The sequence below is a fragment of the Desmodus rotundus genome, chromosome 3 (genome assembly GCF_022682495.2).
Source record: "Desmodus rotundus isolate HL8 chromosome 3, HLdesRot8A.1, whole genome shotgun sequence".
NCBI lineage: Eukaryota > Metazoa > Chordata > Mammalia > Chiroptera > Phyllostomidae > Desmodus > Desmodus rotundus.
In genome coordinates, this window is record NC_071389.1 from 200,098,078 (window position 1) to 200,119,242 (window position 21,165).

Consider the following 21,165-nt stretch of genomic DNA (forward strand, 5'->3'; position numbering starts at 1 on the left):
CGGAGGGGGGCCGGGCCCACTCCCCCGCGGCCTCCCCACCCGGCCTCCCTGGGGGGCGGGGCCGAGGGGCCGGGCCGGGAAGGCGGGGCTCGGGGCTCGGGGCTCGGGGCCCGGCGGCCGCTACCAGTGGGGCGGTGTCTCCGTTGCTCCGGGGCCGGGCTAGGCCCGAAGCCCCCGCACCCCTCCCGGGTAGAACTGCTCCGCGGAGACCGCGGCCGCCGCCCCGGCGCGGGTCGGTCCGGGAGAGAAGAGAGTCGGGGACGGAGGTCCCGGTTAGGGGGCTGAGCGCGCGACCCCGTTCAGCACCGAGGTGGCTGCTGGGGGCGTTTACACCTTCCCAGCGAAGTGCCGGAGGCTGAAGTGCCCCCCACCCCGGAAAAACTCGGGCTTTGAAACCCTATAGGCAACTACCTGGATTCAGGTCCCACTCGGTGAAAAGCACTTCTAACCGGAAAGAAGTCAGGGCTGACACTCGGCACTGGGAGCAGGGTCAGCAGAGGCGAGCTCAGATCCCGCACGTGCACTGGGCCCGAGCGTCCGCGGACCCGCCGTCCTGTCCCCGAGCCTCTGGCTGCTCCTGAATCGAGGCCACCGAGTCGGCGGGGGGCAGGAAGCACCTGGGGGATTCAGAACCGGGCGACCGCCAGGGTCCCCACCCCCGCCTCCTGCAGTCCCCCGCCTGAGGGTGAGGAATGTGCGAAGCTAGCGGGGCTTCAGCACCGTGCCTTCCCTGACGGGGCCCACTCACCCCCGTCCCCCTAGAGCTCTGGGGGCTAGAACTGATTCTGGCCCCTGGGCCTCCCAGTCCCCAGGGCAGTGGGGCGGCGCGGGTGGGGGCGCTCCTTCGGAGAAGGCCCCGGGGTGGGTAGAAATGGGGGGGTGTCACATGTTGCAAACTGGTTGCTAGTTCAGGTCTTTTTGATTGGGCCGCTGCGTTTCACAGGTGAGCGCAGGTGGGTGTGGAGCCCGGATGGAAACAAACAAACAAGTAAATAACCCCAACCAATATCGCTCAAAGTTGCTGAAAACGATGTCTGTGGGCTGAAGCCAAACATGAGTGTTTTCTTCCCATTAGCAACGATTTGAAGACGTAACTATTGACCTGAAAGGTAGACTGGCTTTGGAAGCTTTTAATGTGGGACTTTCCACTGGCCAGCGCCGTGGAGGGAGGGGCGGAAGGGAAAAGTCCGTCCCTCAACTGTGACCCTCCAGGACCTCCCCAGACCGCCCTTCCTCTTCCTGGGGAGGATCAGAGGGCAGGAGTGTGAGGGAGGCCGGGAGAACACCTCCCGAGCCTCCGGGAGACAGCTCCCGGGCTGGCCAGGGCAAAGGGACACGGGGTCCCACCTGGAGAACCCCGGGAGTGCACGCTTTGCAATAGGACTTGGAGGAGGGTGGGCCGGGTTTAAATGAACAAAAGGTTGTGTCGCACTTGCCGGTGTTTGGGAATTCAAATGCAGTGAGTGAGTTTGGGTGTGGGCATGCTTTCCTGCAATAAGACACCTGCAGGCTGGAAGGTGGCCGCAGAGGCCGCCCTGCGCCACTTCCTGGTCCCAGGGGCCGCGAGGGGACTCAGGGACCGAGCTCCCTAACAGGGTGTCCAGCAAAAGGCCAGGGACCAATGGTGGGTCCAGCCGCCCCTCAGCAGAAGCAGGCCCAGCCCCACCACACGCTTGGAGAACGCAGGGAGGTGGGGGGACAGGCTGGGAACAGCAAGGAGAGGACGGCACATTTGTGGTCGGGGGGTGGGGGGGTCAGGAAATCGTCCCCGTCTTGACCTGAGGGTCAGCGGAGCGTGGGCCTTGTGACCTGATGCTGACCTCTGTGTGTGTGCGTCGGGCACCGTTCTGCAGGCGTGCGTGGTTTAAAGCGGGTGCGGGGATTAGAGCGCAGGCTGCCGATGCGACCGGCTGTGGGCCGTCCAGTTGCTTCAGCAGAACTGTGACCGCACATCAGTGGTGGCTGGGGCCTTCCGGGGTCAAGGTTCACTTCTGCCACTAAGTAGTCGTCTGACCTTGGCCAGGGCCTACCTCCTTATTCTAACTGGGGGTGACAACAGTCTAGCTTCCTTGTGTTCTGGGGGGGGGGGGTTGATGATGTCATCCGCATAGTGAGGCTGACGGGCGCCTGGCTCAGGGGCAGACTCACCAGGGCTAAGCTTCACTGTTGTGTCCTTGTCACCGAGCAGGAGATCATCACTGCCTCCAAGGTCGTGGTTGAAGTCATGGATTCAGGGGCGCGTGCACATGGCTGTGCTCACAGGGAGGCAGGGGAGGTGCTTTCATCTGACTTCGGTGGGGCCAGGGCTCCACCAGGGGTTCCGTCCCCCCAGGGAGGCCCTGGAAGGGAACTGAGGCCCAGAAGGCCGGGCACAGGCCTGGGGTGTCAGGAAGGAGCGCAGGGTGGGTGGTGGCCTGGCCGGCGCCACCTGAGAGGCTGTGTCCTGCCCACCGGCCCTTCCCCCTTGGGGGTGGCTAGAAGCAACTTGGTGGTCTCTCCTCCCACTCACTGACTCTCAGGACGCCTCGAGGGGCCACCTCCGGGGCGAGGGGCTTGGAGTCTAGCAATGGCTCCATCCCAGTCCCTGAGAGCTGCCATCCGGATGGGCCCGGCACACGTCCAACGCAGCTGCCACCGCTCCTCACCGGAGAACCGTAATTGATGTTTATACATTACAGGCCCCCCCAGGGTGTTTGGCACGAAGCGAGCGCTTTAAAAAAGATGAAATGACAACAAGACAGAGCTGTGGATTTCTAGCACTGTGCCTGCTCCCCACAGCCGCTCCGAGCGCTTTTCCGCCAGAGGCTCGGACCAGAACCCACAGGAACTCCAGAATCTGATCCCCCACACGAACTTCCTGGCCAGTCTGAAACAGCGAGGAGCTACCAGGAGCATCCCACCGGTGAAAGCGGGGAAGCAAGTCTGGGCCGGGCCTCACTTCACCCTTTTTTTGGAATTCAGAGGGAAAAACCTCTCGGGAACAGAGCTGCTCGGCTGCCTCGCCTCCGGAGTGCCCCCCACCCTCGGTGGAGTTTGGCTCGTGGGAAAGTGCAAACACGGAACAGGAGCAGAACTCGACTTCACCAGAATGTTCCCAGGGCAGGAGGGTGAGGGACCCAGCCGTGCCCGTGGTCTGCACTTGGCCTTTCCAGAAAGGCCCGGGCAACATCCTGACACATGGAAAATCATTGTTCTGCTTGGAAGCAGCCAGAGCCTTCAAAATACAGTCACGGGGCTTTCTTTCAGGCTCCCAGGCCCTTGGTGGGTGACCTCGGGGACCCCCTGGGGGGAGGCCCTCCGGGGAGCTCAACCCACTCAGGGGCTCCCTGAAGGTTCCGGAAGCTGGTATGCCCAGGGCCTGGCTCCCCAATTTCCAGATGGGAGCGCTGTGGGTGGGGTGGTGGGCTCAGGCCCTGGGGCCCCTGGGGCTGGTGGAAACAAGGCACCTGGACCCCACCCCGTCCCAGGAGCGCCCGGCCAGTCCCAAGCGGGCCATCCGGTCCCAGGCGGGGCTGCACTGGCCTCTAGTGGCCGAGCACAGTCTCTGCCCGCTGGAGACGGTGGGTGCCTGCCTCCCTGCCTGCAGGAATGCACGGAACCCTGCCAGGGGGCGGGTGGCAGACAGGGCGACAGGCCCCAGGCTGAGAGTGCGTGAACACACAGGCAGGGCGGCCCCTGGGGTCCCATACCGCCACACTGGGCTCCCGGGGCTCTCTGCGGGGCAAGGGGGCGCGGCTCCCCTGCACTGGTGGCAAAGAGGCTCAGAGCGCAGGGCATGGGGGTGGAGGCGCTGGGGCTCAAACTCGGTCTTCTCTCCCCAGGTTCGGTCACCCAGCCCCCAGAGAATGACCTGAACTCGCGGACAAGGAAGGGCCGAGTCCAGTCTCCAGGCACCTGGAGGGCCCAGGGCTGCCCCGGTGGAGCAGCTGGGCCAGAAGTCTTCCCGAGGGCCGAGGAAGGTCACCCACGGCAGCAACAGAGCCAGGTGGGGGCCACGTCTGTGCGGGGGCAGGAAAGGGGAGCACAGGTGCCACCGGGGAGACTCGGCGCTTCACCGGAGTCCACAGAGGGACATAGCCTGGTTCTGTCATTGTCGTCACGGCTGCTGTCCTTGACGGTGCTCCCCCACCACACATGCACACCCGTGCACTCTCATGAACCCATGTGGGGGGCGGTGCCGCCTTGCCCGTCATTTTCTCCGCATCTCCCTCCTGTGTAAACTGTGAAGCCCGTGGTTTCGGCACACTCCCAGAGTTGTTCGGCCATCATCCCATCTACTTCCAGAACATTCTCGTCACCCGGAAAAAACACCCATGCCCATTGGCAGTCCTCCCTCCAGGCGGGGGCAGGGGCCCCACCTCGGCGGATGTGGCTGTTCCCACACTTCTCATCACCCTTTCACTCGCACGGCGTTTCGAGGACCATCCCGGCTGCAGCAGGTGTCGGCGCCACTCCCAGCACAGCCGAGCCAGGCTGCGCGGCGCGGACCTGCGGAGTCCGTCCTCTTCCGAGGTGGGCATTTGGGCTGCTGCGCCCACTGTCTGACCACTTTCAATGACCTTCACTTTTGAGTGGAGGAAAAGTGACTTCTCTCTTCCAAATTGCACACAAGCTGTTTTTGAAATTACTCTTTATTTTTATATTTGACAGTGTGACTGTGGCCATTCTGCCATCACTAGCTCACAGGGAACTTTCCTGGGGGACTTTCTTTGGTCCCCACGGGGTACAGGGAGAGGCGGGATCAGCGGGGCGAGGCGGGCAGCCAGCAGCCCCTCCAGACACCGTCACCCACCCCCTGACGCCGTGGCTGGACCGGAGGGCCTCCCACTCCCGGAAGCCATCAGGCACGGGGCACTCCAGATGCTCGGCGCCCTGCCCCTGGCTCTCCCCTGCATTCACGCAATGCACGCATGCACTCAGTCACTCACGGTCCCTTCAACACCACGGCGAACGCAACACACAGCGCCCCGTCCTCGTGCGGAGGCTGCACCCACCGGAGAGCACACACAGGCAGTAAGCACGCAGAGACACGCCGCTTCAGGTGACGGAAACCCAGCACAGTGACGGGGGAGAAGAGCCTGCCAGGAAGAATCAGGGCCAGAGTCCCGAGGCAGAAGCGCAGGGGGGACACAAGTGGGGAGGGTCACGAGATCCACAGCCAGGACATGGGGTTTCTTGGGCATCAGATGCGGGGAGACAGCGGCAGCTGACAGCAGGAGGGGGCAGTGTGGTGACTTACGCTTCCAAACCGTCTCTCTGGCTGACGGGAGGTGGCTGGAGAGGACCTGGGGGGCCGCACACACGGCAGGCGTCCTGATGGGGGAGCCAGCCCCGTCCCTCCACCGCGTCCTCTGCAAGGGTCCCTTTCCCTGGAGGGCTCCCGGTGCCCCCATCTGGGGGACATAGCACAGTGCAGGGAGGGAAACGGCACCTCCAAGGCCTGGCTCCAGGGGCAGCGGCTGCAAGGTCACGGCTATCTTTGCCTCTGTGGTGATGGAATGTCCCTGGCCCCGGCTCCTGAGCCACACGCAGCACCAGAGCCCAGCACCCACTGCGGGGACGTGCTGGGAACAGAGCACAGGCCTCTGGCTCAGCTCTGGGCGCCCACGGGCAGTGGGGAAAGCCCACTGCCTGGAGGACAGGGAGAGAGCCCACTAGTCAAGGACACTGGGGCACGAGGCGGGGCAGGGCACACCCCGCCCCCCAGCCTGACCCTGAGCCTGAAGGGCCTGCTACCTCTGCTTCCACCAGGGCCTCGGCGCGGTGCCATCGGGCCTAAAGGGAACCCAAATTCCAGGGAGCACGGGACCTTTGGCCGCCTGGTGACCCGAGATGCGGTGCATCAGAGACCAGGTGGCTTCTGAGCCAAGAGGTTCCAACCCTGAGGAGCCGCCAACAGCAAGGGGCTCCTGGCGGCTTGCCTTACCGGGGAGAAGAGGCAGGCTAAGGCGGCCATCTTTTGAGAGGGGCCTCTTTGTCCCTGGGGCCAGCAGAGATCCCCAGGGGAAAGCTGGTCTGAGGCCTGGAGAGGCTCTTGGAGTCGCCCAGGGGTGCAGGGACGGGCCTACTGCCTGGACTCTGACTCCAGCCCCAGGCAGCAGGGAGCCCAGGATGGGGGCGCGGGGGCCCTGCTGGGGTGATGCGTCCTGCCCGCTGAGCCTGGGAGGGCGCTGAGATACACAGCCCCCTGCCCCCGCAGCTCCCCAGGACAGCAGACCAAGGGGCATGTCCCTGTCCATCCTTGTCCACGCCCTGACCCAGAGACGTGGAGATGGACAGGACACTGTCCACAGGCCGGCGCCGCCTGGCTGGCCTCTGGGCTGTGGGAGGTGGAGTGCTGGGTGCCCAGGATTCTGAGAAACCCCCGATTCCGTTGACATCTGTGGCACGCTGCCGCCTACTTCAGGGGACAGAGGACAAGGAGGGGCTGTTGGCAGAGCACTGGGCTCCTGCAGGTTCCAGCTTCTGTCAAAATTGGCTAATTGGGTGCTTTGCATGACTCAGGGGCCATGCACCTCCCTGCTGCTCCCGGAAGCGTGCACCAGGCTCGCTTCTCCACCCTCTCCCCTCTGCGGGACCGGCAGTGGGTGTGTGCGGGGGACTCTGGCCCGCATCGCCGTAAGGGAAGGACAGGGGGCTGGACAGGGAGTGCCGGGCAGGGAGGCAGGAGGCCTGGTGGAGCCACTGGCTGTGGGCTTGGGCACGTCCCTTCTCCTCTCCAGGCCTCTGTCCCCTCCCCCATGGAACGGGTGAGTTTGTTTCCTGTGGCTGAGGTAACAGCAGCCCACACATTTAGTGGCTTAAGAAACACTTTTTACCTTGTGGTTCCGAGGTCGGGGGTCCAACATGGGTCTCGCCGGCTGAACGAAACATCCGCAGCACAGCATCCTTTCTGGCTGCTCCGGGGAAGAACCTGCTTCCCTGCCTGTCCCCCATTCTCAGACCACACGCCCTCCTTGGCCAGGGCCCGTCCTCCACCCTCGATGCCAGTGGTGGCCGGCACTGAGGCCTGCCGGGCTCCGCAGCATTCCGGTGCTGGTTCTCTGCCTCCCGCTCCCACTTTCTAAGGACCCTCATAACGATGCTGGGCCCACCCGGATAATCCAGGATGATCTCCCATCTCAAGGCCGGCTGATGGCAGCCCTGAGCGCAGCTGCCCGCCCTCGGTGAGGTGGTGCCGGAGAGTACAGGCGTAGCTGCTGCTGGACTTGACTTCCAACGGCGGGGTGAGCAGGTGCCCTAACAGGCCAGGGCGCTGCGACCAGATCCGGGCATTTCCACACTCAAACCTCACGGCCTTGCCAGGTTCCTGAAGAAACAAGCAAAGGGAACAGCTGGGACAGGTAGAAGGACACCAGCGTTCCCCGAATGCTCTCCCAGACAAGGACGGAGGCAGGGCAGGGCGGGGGTGGTAAGGAGGAGGGGCCCCAAGACCCCTGGCCCGAGCTGAGATCCTTAACTGGGGAGACCCCCTCACAGAGAGCCTGGTCCCGTCCAGTCCTGTGTGCCAGCAAAGCGAGCCTCCTGGAAGTGAGGGCGTCCACCCCAGGGCTCCAGGGAGCACACATAGAATAGCGATAACGACTTCCCCTGAGCAGTTACAACCGTGCAGAGCTGGAGTTGAGGCCCACACCGGCGGAATCCCGAGCCGAGGGGTGAAACCAAGAGCCCCAGAGCAGAAGTGCCTCTTCACGACGGTTGGGCGTGAACCACAGTGCTGGCGGGAGGAAAGCGGCCCACGTCAGGCCTCAGGGCTCCCAGGGCGCAACCAAATAGAGACCCAATCAAAAAAATGAGGCAACATGGGGAAAGCCATTGTCGGTGAGAGTCTGGAGAAATGACGAGGACGTAGCTCCCCGCAAACCTCAGATGGTTGAATGCTTGAAGCAGATGAAGCGATACACGATGGAATAAGGAAGAATATTGAAAAGGCACAAGAGTCTATTCGGAAAAAAGACCACGCCGATTTGAAAAACAACCAAGCAGCACTTTCACCAATGAAAATATCAATGTGGAAACTTTCGACTCCACGAATAAACAGCTGAAGAGAGAAGCAGCGAATGAACGGGAGCACAGACTTGGAGCTGTGCTCCAGGCAGCAGAGCAGAGAGGGGAAGGCAGGACACACGAAGAGAGCAAGAGAGCAAAGGCGGCTGGGAGGCCGAGCGCGCGAGTAACGGGCAGGTGCCTGATTAGAGGCGCAGGCCTGCAGGATAAGGAGGTGCTCGCTGAGGGAGGGCGGGAGGTGCTCGGCTGTTCCAGGCAGAGGGAACAGCGTGTGCCAAGGCCCTGAGGAACCCACCGAAAACCAGTGGGCAAGAGCCCTTGCTCAGTGGCCGGCCCAGTGTCCAGTGACGCTGGCGCACAGGTGTTTTGACATTGTTCCTGCCCAAGCAGCAGATGGTCTGGTGGGGAGCCAGCTGCAGGGAACTGGCTGCGGTGCTGTCCAGCCAGCTCATTCCCTGCCCCCCCCAGGCCATGTGGTCCAGGTACAGCTGACCCCAGTCCTTCATGTTTCAGGGGTTGACAGGTGACCTCAGCCAGCGAGGCCCCGTTCTGAAATGGCTTGTAGAACAGCTGGGCAGATGAAACCTCTGGTCCTGCCAGGGCTGCAGGCCGGGGAGAACGTCGGCCCTGAACGGACACAGAGGGAGGCAGGGCCCTTTAGTCCTGGATCCAGCCGTGCCTGAAGGGTGCCCCAGACTTGGCCCTGAATGTGTTAATACATTCCCTCTCCCGCTTGAGCTGGGCTGGCTCTCCTCTCATGGGTAACTCTGCTCTGTCCGTGTCACACAGGAAAGCCCCAAGGCCAGAGACCCCATGGAGACCCCAGGCCCAGCCTGGGGGTCAGGAATGCTTCCCAGAGGAGTGGCTGCTGGGCTGGGCCTGAATGGCTGCGTCATGGTGAGCTGGGGCCCAGGGCCTGCCAGGGCAGGCTGGCGCGGGTGCTGGCTGTGTTCCGGGAAGTCAGCGCGGCCCACTTGCTCCTGGGCTCAGTCTCTGCCTAGGCCAGCCCCAGGCCCCCAGCTTGGCTCTCAGCCGCACCTCACAAGGGCTGCGGGCCCTGGCAAGGGCTGGAGGCCTGCAGGCGCGACATCTCGGAGGAATTGCATGGGGGTGGGGCAGGCCTGGCCCCCAGGGGTCCTGCCTCATGAGTCACGCTAGTGTGTTGGGACCCCAACCTCAGGATTCAGCTGAAGCACGTGAAGAGAGCAGGATCGGTCGGTGTCTGGAGGCCATCGGCCCCCAGCTGTCCCTCTCCGGCCTCCAGCCTGTTGCTGCCAGCCCATGCCACCCTGCCCAGCTGAAGTGCCCCTCCTCCAGGAAGCCTTCCCTGACTACCCCTGTGCTCCTTCCTGCCTCTCAGGTGCCTCTGAGGGAAGGGCAGAAGCCCGGCTGTCCTGGGCTGCAGCTCTACCTGTGTGTCCTACTTCCCTTCGGCCCGTCTCCGTTGGCCCAGGGCGCAGCCCGGGCCTGGCACGAGCACCTGACGGGAAAACGCTCCCTAAATGACTAAGGGGTGGTTGGATGACGCTTTGCTGTATGCCAGGCATTGCTGTAAGTGCTGCGTAAGCACTAACTCCCTGACTCCTCCTAACAACCCTGGGCGGTTTGTGCTCTTTGAGCCCTAGGCAAGGACACGCGGGCACAGAGAGGCTCGGCAACCCGTCCTGAGTCACACAGCCTCTACACGGCAGAGCCAGGGTCAAGTCCAGGGGCTCTTAGCCCCAGGGCCACGACCCACCCCCACCCCGTGTGTGCGGCGAGGATGCCAGGACCAGGGATCCCGGCCATGCAGCCCGCGGCCAATCCCTCCTCCCTCCTCGTCTGTCTCTTTCCTCCTTCAACCAGGAGCTGCAGGGCCTCGGGTCTCAAGGAGGCTCATCTGTCTGTCTGTCCATTCACCAGGCTTCTTAGAGGTTGCAGGTGGCTCTTACCTCAGAGGCAGAGCTAGGCTGGGCCTCTCCACCCTCCTCTTTCGGGCAGTTTTGCCCGTGGGGGACACTAAGTCTGGTTGGTGGGTGTGTTTCGGGACTGCTGGCCGATGGGTTCAGCCTTTGTGGACAGAGGCTGGCTGGGTGAGTGCCCTGGCCCCTAGATCCCCCACTAATGGCAGGGCCGTCTATGGGGCAGGGCTCTGGTCCTGCCCCTGGCCCCTTAGTGAGGCCCTGGCCCCGGGTGCCCAGGGCAGCAGGCTGCCCTGACCACCAGGCCTCCTCAGGGCCCTGCAGGAGAACCGACTCCAGGCCTTGCTGATGGCAGAGCTGGGGCCAGCCTCATCTGACCCAGTGTGACCTGACTGGGGGGTCACATGACCACAAGGCCACACTGAGTAGGACCAATAGCTGACAGCAGGAAGAGAGGCACTGACCAGTCAGATTCACCCTCTGTGGGCTCCAGCGGACATCCCAGGAAAAGAGGCGGTGTGGGGGTTCCCTCCTGTAGGGCTGAGGACGCAGAGGGTGACTGTGGGGCCTAGGGGGGCCATCACAGGGAGACCGGAGGTCTTGGGGTCCTGGGAGGGCTCAGGGGACTTTGGGGAATCTTGGAGATCTAGGGGACCCTGGGGAGTCTGGGGCACCTTGGGAGGCCTGCAGGATCTCGGGAGACCTTGAGGAACCTTGGGGGGACCTTTAGGGGCCTTGAGAGGGTCATGGAGCCTTTAGGGGATGGGGGGCCTTGAGGGGCCTGGGGGCTCTTGGCGTGTCTTGGGAAGGTAGGGCCCCGATATGGTCTCCTAGGGTATTTTCACCTACGCCGTTTTTCTAGCCTACTTGGTGGTTCATTTTTCAGAAACAGGGCCCCACATCCTCACGGTTCCCTGCTGCTTGCTTTTGCGACTCAGGCCCGTGGAGAAGGGACGTGCTCCCAGGTTGCCGTGAGCTGCTGTCTTGCTGTGAAGCAGTGCTGGACCATCGGGAACTGGCCACTCGTGGCCGTGGAGGGCTGGCTCAGCTGAGGCACCGAACTCTTCACTGAGTTGAATTGAACACATTTCCCTGTAGACATAAACAGCTATGTGGGGGCAGTGGCCGCCCCTTGGGGCAGACTCGGTGGCTCCGTGAGGGTCAGGCTCACTGTTTCTGGGCAGATGACTTCATGGGTGAGGGTGAGTTTCTCATTCGGAGTTACCACCATGGGCTGTCTCCCTTTTAGGGGCTTAGGACCACCACCGGTGGCCATCCTCGCTGGGGCCCCTTAATCCACCAGGAGGGGCGAAGCAACGCCATTCAAATTCTACCATCGCTTCTTGGTGTTTCAGTCGGAATTCCACACGGAGAAACTGCCCCTCCTCAGCGGTGTGGTCGCCCTGAGTTACGGCGTTCAGGGGAAGGACGAGACAAATGCAACGTCTCCCTGTTTCCCGCGGGTTTCGGAATGAGGAGCTGACTGCTGGGAGCCTGTGAACGTGAACTCGACTTGGCCCCTTCTGCACTGGTGGCTTCCAGCACAGCCGACGAACTCCCATCCCTGCGGTCCTGACCTGTAGCAGCCCCCAGCTGTCCTCTCCCTGCTCCGTGGGAGACTGCTCTGTGGCCTCTGGCCACCTCGCCGTGACCCCCTGTGCTTGGGCAGCTTCTCGAGCTTTTTAGTGTGACGGGACGCTCCAGGCTCAGCCTGGCACATTTCCTGTCCCCACCTGGAACCAGCCCATCCTCCGAGAAGCTCTGCTTCCTTTTACGGGAAGTTGGAGAACTCGGTCTCCAGTTCAGGGTGCTCATGGCTGCAGGGGTGGCCCTCGTTTCTGAGGCATTTTCGCTGGACAGAGAAAGCAAACATTTGTTTGTATAGAACCATAAATCAACACTGACATTTCCTATCCGGGACTACAGAATGTACAATCACGGACCTGTTCTGAAGTCCCCGTTCTCACGGAGCACGGAGAAAATAGTTTCTCACAGGCTCCGTGCCACACTGCGCACGCCACCACCTCGGGAAGACGGCGGCCACGCCAGTGCCGGCGCGGCTATCGGGAAGAGTCAGGTTTTGCACTCCTTTTTGTCCTTGGGGGGTTATGTACTACGAGCGTGTGCAAATTATTGTGTTGTAAGGTCACTTAGAACGCCTCTATATGGCTCTGTCACCCTCTAAATGGGCAATTAGGTTATTTCATTTCAGTTCATTTTTTATTTTTAGAGTTTTTAAAAATTAGTTTTGTTTTACCAGTACATCTGTAAAGGAAGGCATTTTTTTTCTTTCTAATTTTTTTTATCCTCACCCAAAGACATTTTTTTTGTAATTGCTTTTAGAAAGAGGGGAAGGAGAGAGAGAAACATTGGTTGGTTGCTCTCCGTATGTGCCCGGACCAGGGACTGAACCCGAAACTTAGGTATGCGCCCTGACTGGGAATCGAACCCACAACCAAAAGATTGCAGGACGACGCTTCAATCAATTGAGCTACCGGGCCAGGGCAAAAAAAAAATTTTCAAAGAAGTACTCGCTACCCTGTCTTGCCCTCTTTGAGGGAACTATTTTTGAAATTTATGAATTATTCTTTAAGTGTCTAAGACTATGAAATCAATTTGTATTCCTCACTTTTAAAGACAAATAACTGTGTTTCCTTAGGTAGCCTGTTTTATTTACTGTCTTTTTATTATCTCTTTGCATGTTGTATTGATGACCTTATATTAATATCTTTATTCAGTATCCTTGGCCCGCCCTCTGCCTGCCCCCCCCCCCCCCCCCCCCGCTTTCTCTCTGGTTGCCTTGTTGACCCCTAGCAGGGGTCATAATGACACCAGCTGGTAACCTTCATCCCTCCTCTCCTGTCCCCCCAGCACCTGGTTTGAAATCCTACTTTCAAGTCCAGTGACCACCCAGACAGGCAGTAACTGGCAAGCTGACCCGGCTTCTCACGCACGCTGGTTGTCCCCCCGTGTGGACGCCAAGTCGGTGAAGTTTACTTCCGAGGATGAGATGCAGCTACTGCTCCGCACCATCCTGTCTCGCTGTCTCCCTGTTCATTTCCATTCTCTGAAGTTCATTTTCGTAGATGCATTTCAGGAGAGGCTCCCGGAAGCAGCGACCCTGACCAGGAGCAGCCGCTCCCCAGCCAGGGGCCGCTGGACCGGGTGGGACGTTGCCGGCTCACACTTTCTTGTCCTGTCTGATCGGGATGCGTGTTCTGGTGTAAAGCGCAGCTGTCAGCAGCCCACGGGGTCTGGTATTTTTCCCTGTAAGTGACACTTTTGTTTTTTTAATAACCAGGGTGTCCAAAGGATAGTCTTTTCTTTTTCTCTAAAGTTCAGTGGTTTCAGTCACCGATGTCTCAGCGTTTGTATTTCCGGGTCAACTTTCCTTGTACGGGGTCTGTTCTTCTAGTATGTGATTTCAAGGGTGTTTGTTGTAAAATTCAGGCGCAGTTTCTCGAATTATAGCTTCAATATTTGTTTGTCCCTCTAAGGGGTCGTTTGTCCAGGCTTTCCTGCCTGTCTTCCACACCTCCTGTTCTCTCTCAGTCCTTTTTATCTTATGCTCCTTTTTGATTACACAAATCTCCCACTTCCCATCTTCCATTTGTCTCAAGGCACTTCCTGTCTTCCTCGTCTCTTCCTCCTCTAATCCCCTGTAGCTTTGGCTTCACTTCCGGCTGATTTTTGGCTTTGATCTCTAGCTATTCCCGGAACGCTTCAACTCGCAAATTTTCTTTTCCTCCAGGCTTCCATTTTCTGAGTCTTTCTAATTATGAATTATGTTGCTCCTTCATGATTCCTATCCTTTTCTTAAATTTTTGGCCTTTAGTTTTCACATGTTGGGGGGGTGAGTCTGTCTGACGCACTGTCGTAACCCGTGAGGGGGCCGTCCACATGGGAGGACCCCCCACCACGTGGGGCTGTTTACAGCTGAATTAGTTACAAGGAAACACACTCACAAGCTCAGCTTCTCCAGTGCTCAATAACCACGTGTGGCCACCTGCCGATTGGGCTGCACAGATATAGGGTATTTCCATCACTCTAGAAAGTTCTATGGGGTCACATTTCTTTGTCTTACTCTGGTTTTCTTACCCTAACTTTGTGTGTGTAGTATCCTCTAGCCTGGTCTGTTGAATCCCTCTGGGCTTCCCCCTCACTGGTCACTCTGCTCACCCCCGACCCCCCCGCCCAGCTCACTCAGCCCCTTGGGCCCAAGAACACAGAGGGGCTGTCCCCCTCCCATGACATCCTCCTGCTGGCTTCAGCCAGGCCTGCCCTCCTCCAACAGCCCCCAGCCCCCACTGACCACGTGGGCAGGCGGATCACACCCCAACAAGGTCAAAGAGGGCCAGGTGGGACTGCTGGCTGCCTCTCCTGGGTTGTGGAGCGAGTGAGTGGAGAGAAGGAGGGAGGTCACTGGCCTCCCCCCTGCAAAGTTGGGAAAGTGAGGCGTGAGGCTCAGGTGGAGGAACTCGCTGGGGTTACACAGCAAAGACGCAGAGCCTAGATCCAGGCTAGCAGAGGCCCGCTCCCTGTCCCCACCCCAGGGGGCAAAGGCAGGGCTGCTAAGGAGGGAGATCCTGCCACGTGGCCAAGTGGTGCCTGGGCCTGGCACCAGGACTGGGTAAAGGGCGGGGCCTGGGAAGGTCTACCGGCGACCCCTTGGGCGTGGCGCCGGCCATGCGCTTCCGCGGGCGGCCACGGGGTGGCGCAGTCCGTTAGGCTCAGAAGCCAGAACTGAAAATTTGTGGGGCAAGCCCCGCGCCGAGGCCTGCAGGCAGGGGGCTTGCGCTCTGCAGCCTCAGGGCCGGGCTGAGCCCTGCTGAGGAGCCCCCAGTCTTCAGGGAGCACAACCTGTCTGGGGCCACAGCAGGGAAAGCCCTTCAGGTCATGCGTCCTGCCCCCAGAGGTGCTCACCGGTTCCCCCTCGACCTTCCTGAGAAGCTGATGCACCTGCAGCGCAGGAGAGCAGCTGATGCAGCGGTGGGCGCTTCAGTTTTTCCTGAAAAGCTGTTATTAAGTCAGAGCATCTCACCGATGGCATTTTAAAGTCAACGAAATATGGGAATGACGTTTCTGGGTGTCATTTGGCCACTCAGTAGTGCATTTGCCGCGTCCCTACTGTGTGCAAGGCACTCCTAGGAACTGAAGGACAGACATGCTGACTTGCACAGGATGCAGAGGCTGGCAGGCCTCCCGCCCCCTGGATGACAGGCCCCCTGTCCACCCTGTTCCGGAGCCCTCCTAGGAGGGCCTGAACGCCCTTGGCCTCCCCTACAAGGTGCACCCACCTCCTCTGTGGGGACCACGCAGGCCTCGGTACAGACCGCAGCCCCAACCCAGTGGTGGGCATCTTACTTCTTCCCTTTACAGATGAGGAAGCCAAGGCTCGAGGGTTGGGTGGTGTGGCCCAAGGTTGCAACAGCCTGGCAAGCAGCTGGGGACAGAGAGCAGAGAGAGCAGGTGTCTGTGATGCCTCCGGGCTGTGGCCAGTGCTCAGAACCCAAGGTGGGACAACAGCTCGGAGGCCAGTGTCCAAGCCCAAAGGATGGGATGGCTGGGGCGGGGGTGCGAAGAGGAGGGCAAACCGGGGCTGTGGCCCAGGGCTGGGATGAATGGGGAAGCCCACACAGGGGGCCCTGGTTGGGGGGGGGGGCTGTGGGCAGGCTGGCTCTTCTGAAAGAGTCCAGGGTGGACAGAATGGTTCTGTGAGGGCTCAGAGTAAAGGGACAGTCTAGTCTGGGAAGACTCTTCCTGGAAGAGGGGGCACTTAAGCATGGGTGTGCCTGAAAAGAGCAGAAAGGGGTGAGGTGGCCGGAGAAAAACCACTGTCCCTGGGTATACTGTCCCTCGGACAGTATGCCGAGCACCTGCTGGGGCCCTCGGCTAGGAGGCTGGAGTCAGATGTGGGCTGGGGTCCAGTGGGAAAGACAAGTTCAGAAGTGAAGGCCACCCACAGGTCTTGGTGCTGGGAGGAAAGGAGGCAGAGCGCCCCTGCTGACTGGTCAGAGGAAGGTGCCCAGCTGGCGCCAGTGATGGGTAGGGGAGAGCACTCCAGGTAGGGTCTGCAGCCTGTGCAAGGGGCCTGGGGTTGGAAATGGTCACTTGACACATCTGTGTGCAACCCAGGGTTCATCCGCAGGCCCAGGGGTGAGCAGGCCTCGTGGGGAAAGCTGCTCGTCCTCTGGAGATGGCTGCTCTGTGCACAGTGAGAGCACGGCTCTCGGGGTGTCTGAGTGCCTCTGTGGCCGGCAGTTAGACGGATGGGAGCAGAGCAAAGGCGAGGGGCTGGACAGAGACGGTCAGCAGGGCCCAAACGCCTAGGTGCCTAGCAACGGGCAAAGCTGGGAAAACAAGGGCCTCGCCCCCAGGGTGCCTTTTCCTCCATTAGTACGTCTGCTCATGTGGTTTGGACCCCCTAACCCGTCCTCTCTAAAGATACCTTCTAGGCCTCAGTTGCGTTTCCGCTCTAGGCCCAGAAAAGTAGCAAAACCAGACAAGTGACACCATGGCTGCCTCAGGACCAGCTGCACTGACCAATGACCCCCGCCTTGGGGCTGACCAATCCGTGGAGACCAGGGCCCACACACCTGGGAAACGGATGAAGATGCTGCTGAAAACGTCCTGAGACCTCCCCTAAGATTCCCGCCTGCAAGGGAGAGAGGAAACCCCTCACGACAAAGGACCAGCACGAGCTCCCCTGCGGGGGGCACCACCGCGCCGTCTTCCTCGGGACCCCAGAGATTTGCAACCAGGGGAGCACAGGGCAGCAGAAGCTTATGCCCGGCTAACCTCTGCCCCTGCCCCCAAGGCCCCCTTTCTCTGATTCCCGAGGGAGCTGAGGCATTCCCGCCTGAGCTCTCCTGGTGCTTCTATGCTGAGCCCTTTCTTGTTTCACGGTCCTGAGTGGGCTTTTGCTGCGGCCAATAAATTCCTGCTTGCTTCGCTGCACTTTCTCTCTTTGACTGAATTCTTGTCCTTCAAGGAGACAAGAACCCAGGTCTGGTGGCCTGGCCGGTAACTTCACCCCCGCGGGAAGGGGGCGGGGTAGCAGGCCGGGGCAGGGGTCTCTCTCTCTGCAGGGCGGTCTCCTTGACTACTGAGGTCACTGACCTCACCTTTGGTGGGCACTCATCTCACTCCCGAATTTTTCCCTCCCGCGGGACCACTGCGAACGGACGCGGTCCCGATGTGCCCCTGATGGGGTGTCCGGAGGGCGGGCCGCGGGCAAGGTGACAGCAGCTTGCGTGCTTGTGCGTGGCTGTGCCCGAGGGCTCTGCCGAGCCAGCGGCGCGGGACCGCGTGGTGGTGACCGCGAGTGGCCGGCGGACACGCTGGAGCCACCGCGCAGGCACGTGGCCGCGAGTGGCGGGGGCGCACGTGGGCCACCCAAACAAAGGCTGCGCCGCGTGACAACTCGCGCGCGCGGACCCGTTAGGACAGGCGCGCTCCCTCAGGTCCGGGTGCCGGCCGCGTGGGGGGCGGGGCGGGGGCGGGGCGCCGCGCGGGGCGGCCCCTTTAAGGCGCGGCGGGGGCGGGGCTGTCGGGCCAGCTCTGGGGCCGCTCGTAGCGCGCGGGGCGGGACGGCGGCTGCGCAGACTCCGCGCAGCGGGACGCGAGCGCGCGACCTAGCGCTGCCGCCGCTGCCTCCGCGCTCGTGGCCGGGACCCGCGGGGCCGCCTCCTCCGCGCTCGCCGGCGCCGCTGGGCTCCCGGGCGGGCGGCAGGTGCAGCGCGGCCGGGCGGCCGGCGAGGCGGGCGCCGCGGCGGCGGGTGGATGAGAGTTGGCCCCGATCTCCGCTCAGGGTAAGCGGCGCGCGCGCGGACGCCCACACGGACCTCCGCGGACACCCGGACACGCACCGCGCACTGGCCGGCCAGGGCCGCGACCCGACGCGCCCCGCCACGTTCTCCCCCGCGCCCCCAGCCCGCGGCCGGCGGAGCAGGACCCCGCGCGGGCGCGCCCCGCACACACGCCCCCGGGTCCGGCGCGGGCTGGGGGCGCGTCCCAGCGCCTGGTGTCTCCCGGTCTGCGTTCTGCGGGGCCCGCCAGGGAAAGAAGGACGTTGCGGGGGCGCGGGGTGCGGGCTGGCGTGGTGGTCGCGGGGCCAGGGGTCACCGAGGCCAGACGGGGGCGTGGGCTCGGCGCAGGTCGTCTTCCCGACCCACTCTGCGAGGGCCCAGGAGAGGAGCGAGCCCCGGGCCCTGCGACCTCCGCGACCACCCCGCCAAAAAGTTGTGGGCCTTCGCCCACTCCTCGCACCTCTGTTTCTGCCGCCTCCTCTCCCTTTGTTTGGGTCCGTTTGTCAGTGGGGCTCTGCTGGGGCCCAGGCCCGTGGGCAGGAGCGGAGGTGGGGAGTCGTGTGGCAGCCCCCAGCCTGGCCCTCATCTGCCCAGAGCGGGCCCTGCAGCCCTGTCAGGGAGGGTAGGATAGCCAGAGATGGGCCCTGCCCCACGTGGAGGCTCTGTGGCAGAAGGAGCAGCAACCTGGGGCTGGAGACCTGGTAGGGGAGCAGCCCTGCATTTCCAGAGGCAGGGACCATTGCGTTTGGGGGACGCCTTTTGCAGCATAGGGTTCCCTTCTTGCCTTCCTTGTGTGGGCTGGGGAGGAGATCAGAATTAGGAGCCTCTCCCACAAACGGTGGCCCAGCCCCAGGGCTTGTTTTCCAGTGGGGCCTGGCAGGGCGGCAGGGCGGCAGGGCGGGACTGGGCTGGGCTGTAGTGAAGAGCAGGCTTGGGAGGCTTGCCTGCCCTGGTCACACACCTGCTCTGACCTTGGGCAAGAAGGCATTGAGCCTGTCTGTGTCTCAGTCCCCCCCCCCCCCCCCCCCCCCGTCAACGGGAAGGGGGCTGATGGGGCCCACTCAGTCCTGTCTAGAGATTGAACACCCTGGCCAGGCTGGAAGTGCCCTTTGCCCCCCCCCCGGGCGGCCATTGTTTCCCTGACTCTGCCCCTCCCGTGTCCTGGGCCTGTTTGGGGACACGCAGTTTGGCTGGGCGAATGTGCTCCAGGAATGCCCCGGCCCCCGCTCTGGTCTGGACAGTGCTGGACTCGTGGTGGGGGGCTGTCAGCTTGGCCCTGGGGACTGGGAGGTAGGTGTCCCCAGCCTCTAGATGGGTGCCACCCCTGTCTCTGCCCTTCTTTCCTCGGAGCTGCCCCGGCCGGTGGGCCCTCGGAGGTGGCAGTCCCAGCAGTGTGGCTGGCCCCGGCTATGTCTGCCTGCTGGGCTCAGGAAAGGCGTTTCCTGGAAACGCAGGGGAAACTCTCAAGTTGTGGTCCACTTGGCCCTGGCCCTGGCCCTGTGGGTGGCTTATTCCATCTTCCACCAGCGTGGGCGGGGGCCCCCACTTGTCTGCGGATCCCACCCTGGAGTGGGTGTCAGGGGACGAATTGGCCGCCAGCTCCTGTGACCTCCGCTTTCCTCCCCCTCCTGGGGCCTCACCTTCACCAGCTGGAAACCAGGATCAGGCTGGTTTCCCTGAATCACCGTTTTTGCTGTGTGATAGAGAGCGGTTTAGGCTCAATGGAAGTGGAGTGTTATTAGATTCCAGCGCTGGTTGCCAGGGGAAGCTCCCAGCCTGAAGCCCATTTTCTCTGAGTAAGAGTATCTGAGCGATGCTACATTGTAACAGACCCAGACCACGACCTGATGGGACCCATGTAATTGGAGACAGGGGGGCTCCGATTTTCATGGTGTGACTCATGTTAATGGCTGTGCCCTGGGTACCTTGGCACCTCAGGGGCCCCAGTGAACCCCTTCCAGCTCCCCACACTTCATGGGTTGGGAGTTTCCCTCCCAAAGCTGGATCTGCCTGAGCTTTGTGAGGGAATGGGGCTCTTACCTGGGAGTGGCCTGGTCCAGCCAGGTGCTCATTTCGGGGGGAGAGTGCACCCTTTGGGGAGCTAGGCTGCCCCCCTGGGGTGGCCTCTGGCCCCCTTCTCTGCTGCTCAGCCCTCCGAGCGTGTCGGGGTGGGGGCTGGTGCCTCACGGCAGCCGTGGGCAGTGCAAGGCAGGGCTAGGAGGCCGCAGGGCTAGGAGGCCGCTGCACCTGTTGTCGAGGGCGGAGGAGACCTCTACTCCCCGTAACACTCATTGGTTTTAGAGCGAGGGGAGGTTGGGGAGGGAGGGAGAGAAACAGGATGTGAGAGAGGGAGACATTGATCGATCGCCTTCTGTACATGCCCCTGGCTGGGGACCGAATTTGCAACTCAGGTGTGTGCCCTGACGGGGGTGGGACCTGAGACCTGTGGGTGCATGGGACGACACTCCCAACTTGCCGAGCCACACTGGCCAGGGGTAAAGGAGACCATTTTTGTCAAGAGCCGAGTGTGGGCTTGCTGCCCAGTGGGGCTGCTGCAGCATAGGGTGGTGGCAGAGCTCCCTGCACTTACAGAAGTCACAGGTGAGCCATGAGGAGTGAGTCAGGGGAGGGCTGCAGGGGCACTTGCCGTGGACGCAGCTTCTGCTAGCTTGGCCCCAGCCCGGCGTCTGCGAAGCAGCCGGGGTGCACTTGACCACTCTGGTGGCGCATGGCAGGCCTTAGTTTGGGGAGACTGAGAGCTGGCTCGGGGCTGTCTGGCCCTGCCATGGCCCGGGCCTGTTCTTCCTGGCTGTTCGGTGGTGTGCCAGTGGTGACTGTCCTGGGCAGTTTCTAGAGAACCCGAGGGGTGGGTGCAAGACCTCCACAGTCAGTTCCGTGGACACGCGGGGAGACCCAGGTCCCCGAAGGTGATGCTCCTGTGGTGTATGGAGGGGCTGAGGCACCACCAGCCCTGGGGGTGGAGCAGCCTGGTCCCTGCTCAGAGCCGCCAGGGACGGAGAAATGTAATCCGTTAACTTGAGAACTTCAAGGCCGGCTGCTCTTACAGAGGGAGGAGGAGGAGGAAAGTGAGGTTCCCTAGTTAGAGAAAACCTGGGGTGTCTGCGTGTGGCCCGTACGCAGGGGCTGGGTGGAGACATGGGCTGTAATTCCTTCTAATGACGGTCGCCACCGGGCCATCAAGTGGTGTCCGAGTCGTAAAGGGCTGTGATTATGTGTGAGGGCTGCGATTAGTCCCCTGCCGTGGAGACAGGAAGACAGGAAGTGCTGGCCTGTCGAAAACATCAGTAACAGTGCCAGCAGTCTCCGTACAGCCTCAGACACGGAGCTCGCCGTGCTCCGCACACTGTCCCATGCGGCCCTCGTGACACGCGCTTTCACCCTGTTCTGCCTTTGAGGGAACCGAGGCACAGAGAGGTGGGCCTGGCCGC

The 21,165-nt window shown here is 61.9% G+C and overlaps 1 protein-coding gene and 1 long non-coding RNA gene across 3 annotated transcripts in view; both read left to right on the forward strand.

Moving 5' to 3' along the window:
- Positions 1–874: 874 nt before the first annotated feature.
- LOC139440811 (uncharacterized) lies at positions 875–12,558 on the forward strand. Its single transcript, XR_011651061.1, has 3 exons — positions 875–3,261; positions 3,822–3,985; positions 11,158–12,558. It is a non-coding gene; the product is annotated as an uncharacterized lncRNA (long non-coding RNA).
- A 4,949-nt stretch (positions 12,559–17,507) lies between these two features.
- Positions 17,508–21,165, forward strand: part of GRAMD4 (GRAM domain containing 4) — a 58,181-nt gene continuing 54,523 nt past the window's right edge. The window contains exon 1 of one of the 2 annotated variants that reach the window (XM_053919747.1): positions 17,508–17,719. In XM_053919747.1, coding sequence (XP_053775722.1) covers positions 17,691–17,719 — 29 coding nt within the window. In that variant the 5' untranslated portion in view covers positions 17,508–17,690. Of the gene's footprint in view, positions 17,720–20,180; positions 20,318–21,165 lie in introns of those variants that run through there. The other variant, XM_053919751.2, reaches the window with a different exon arrangement.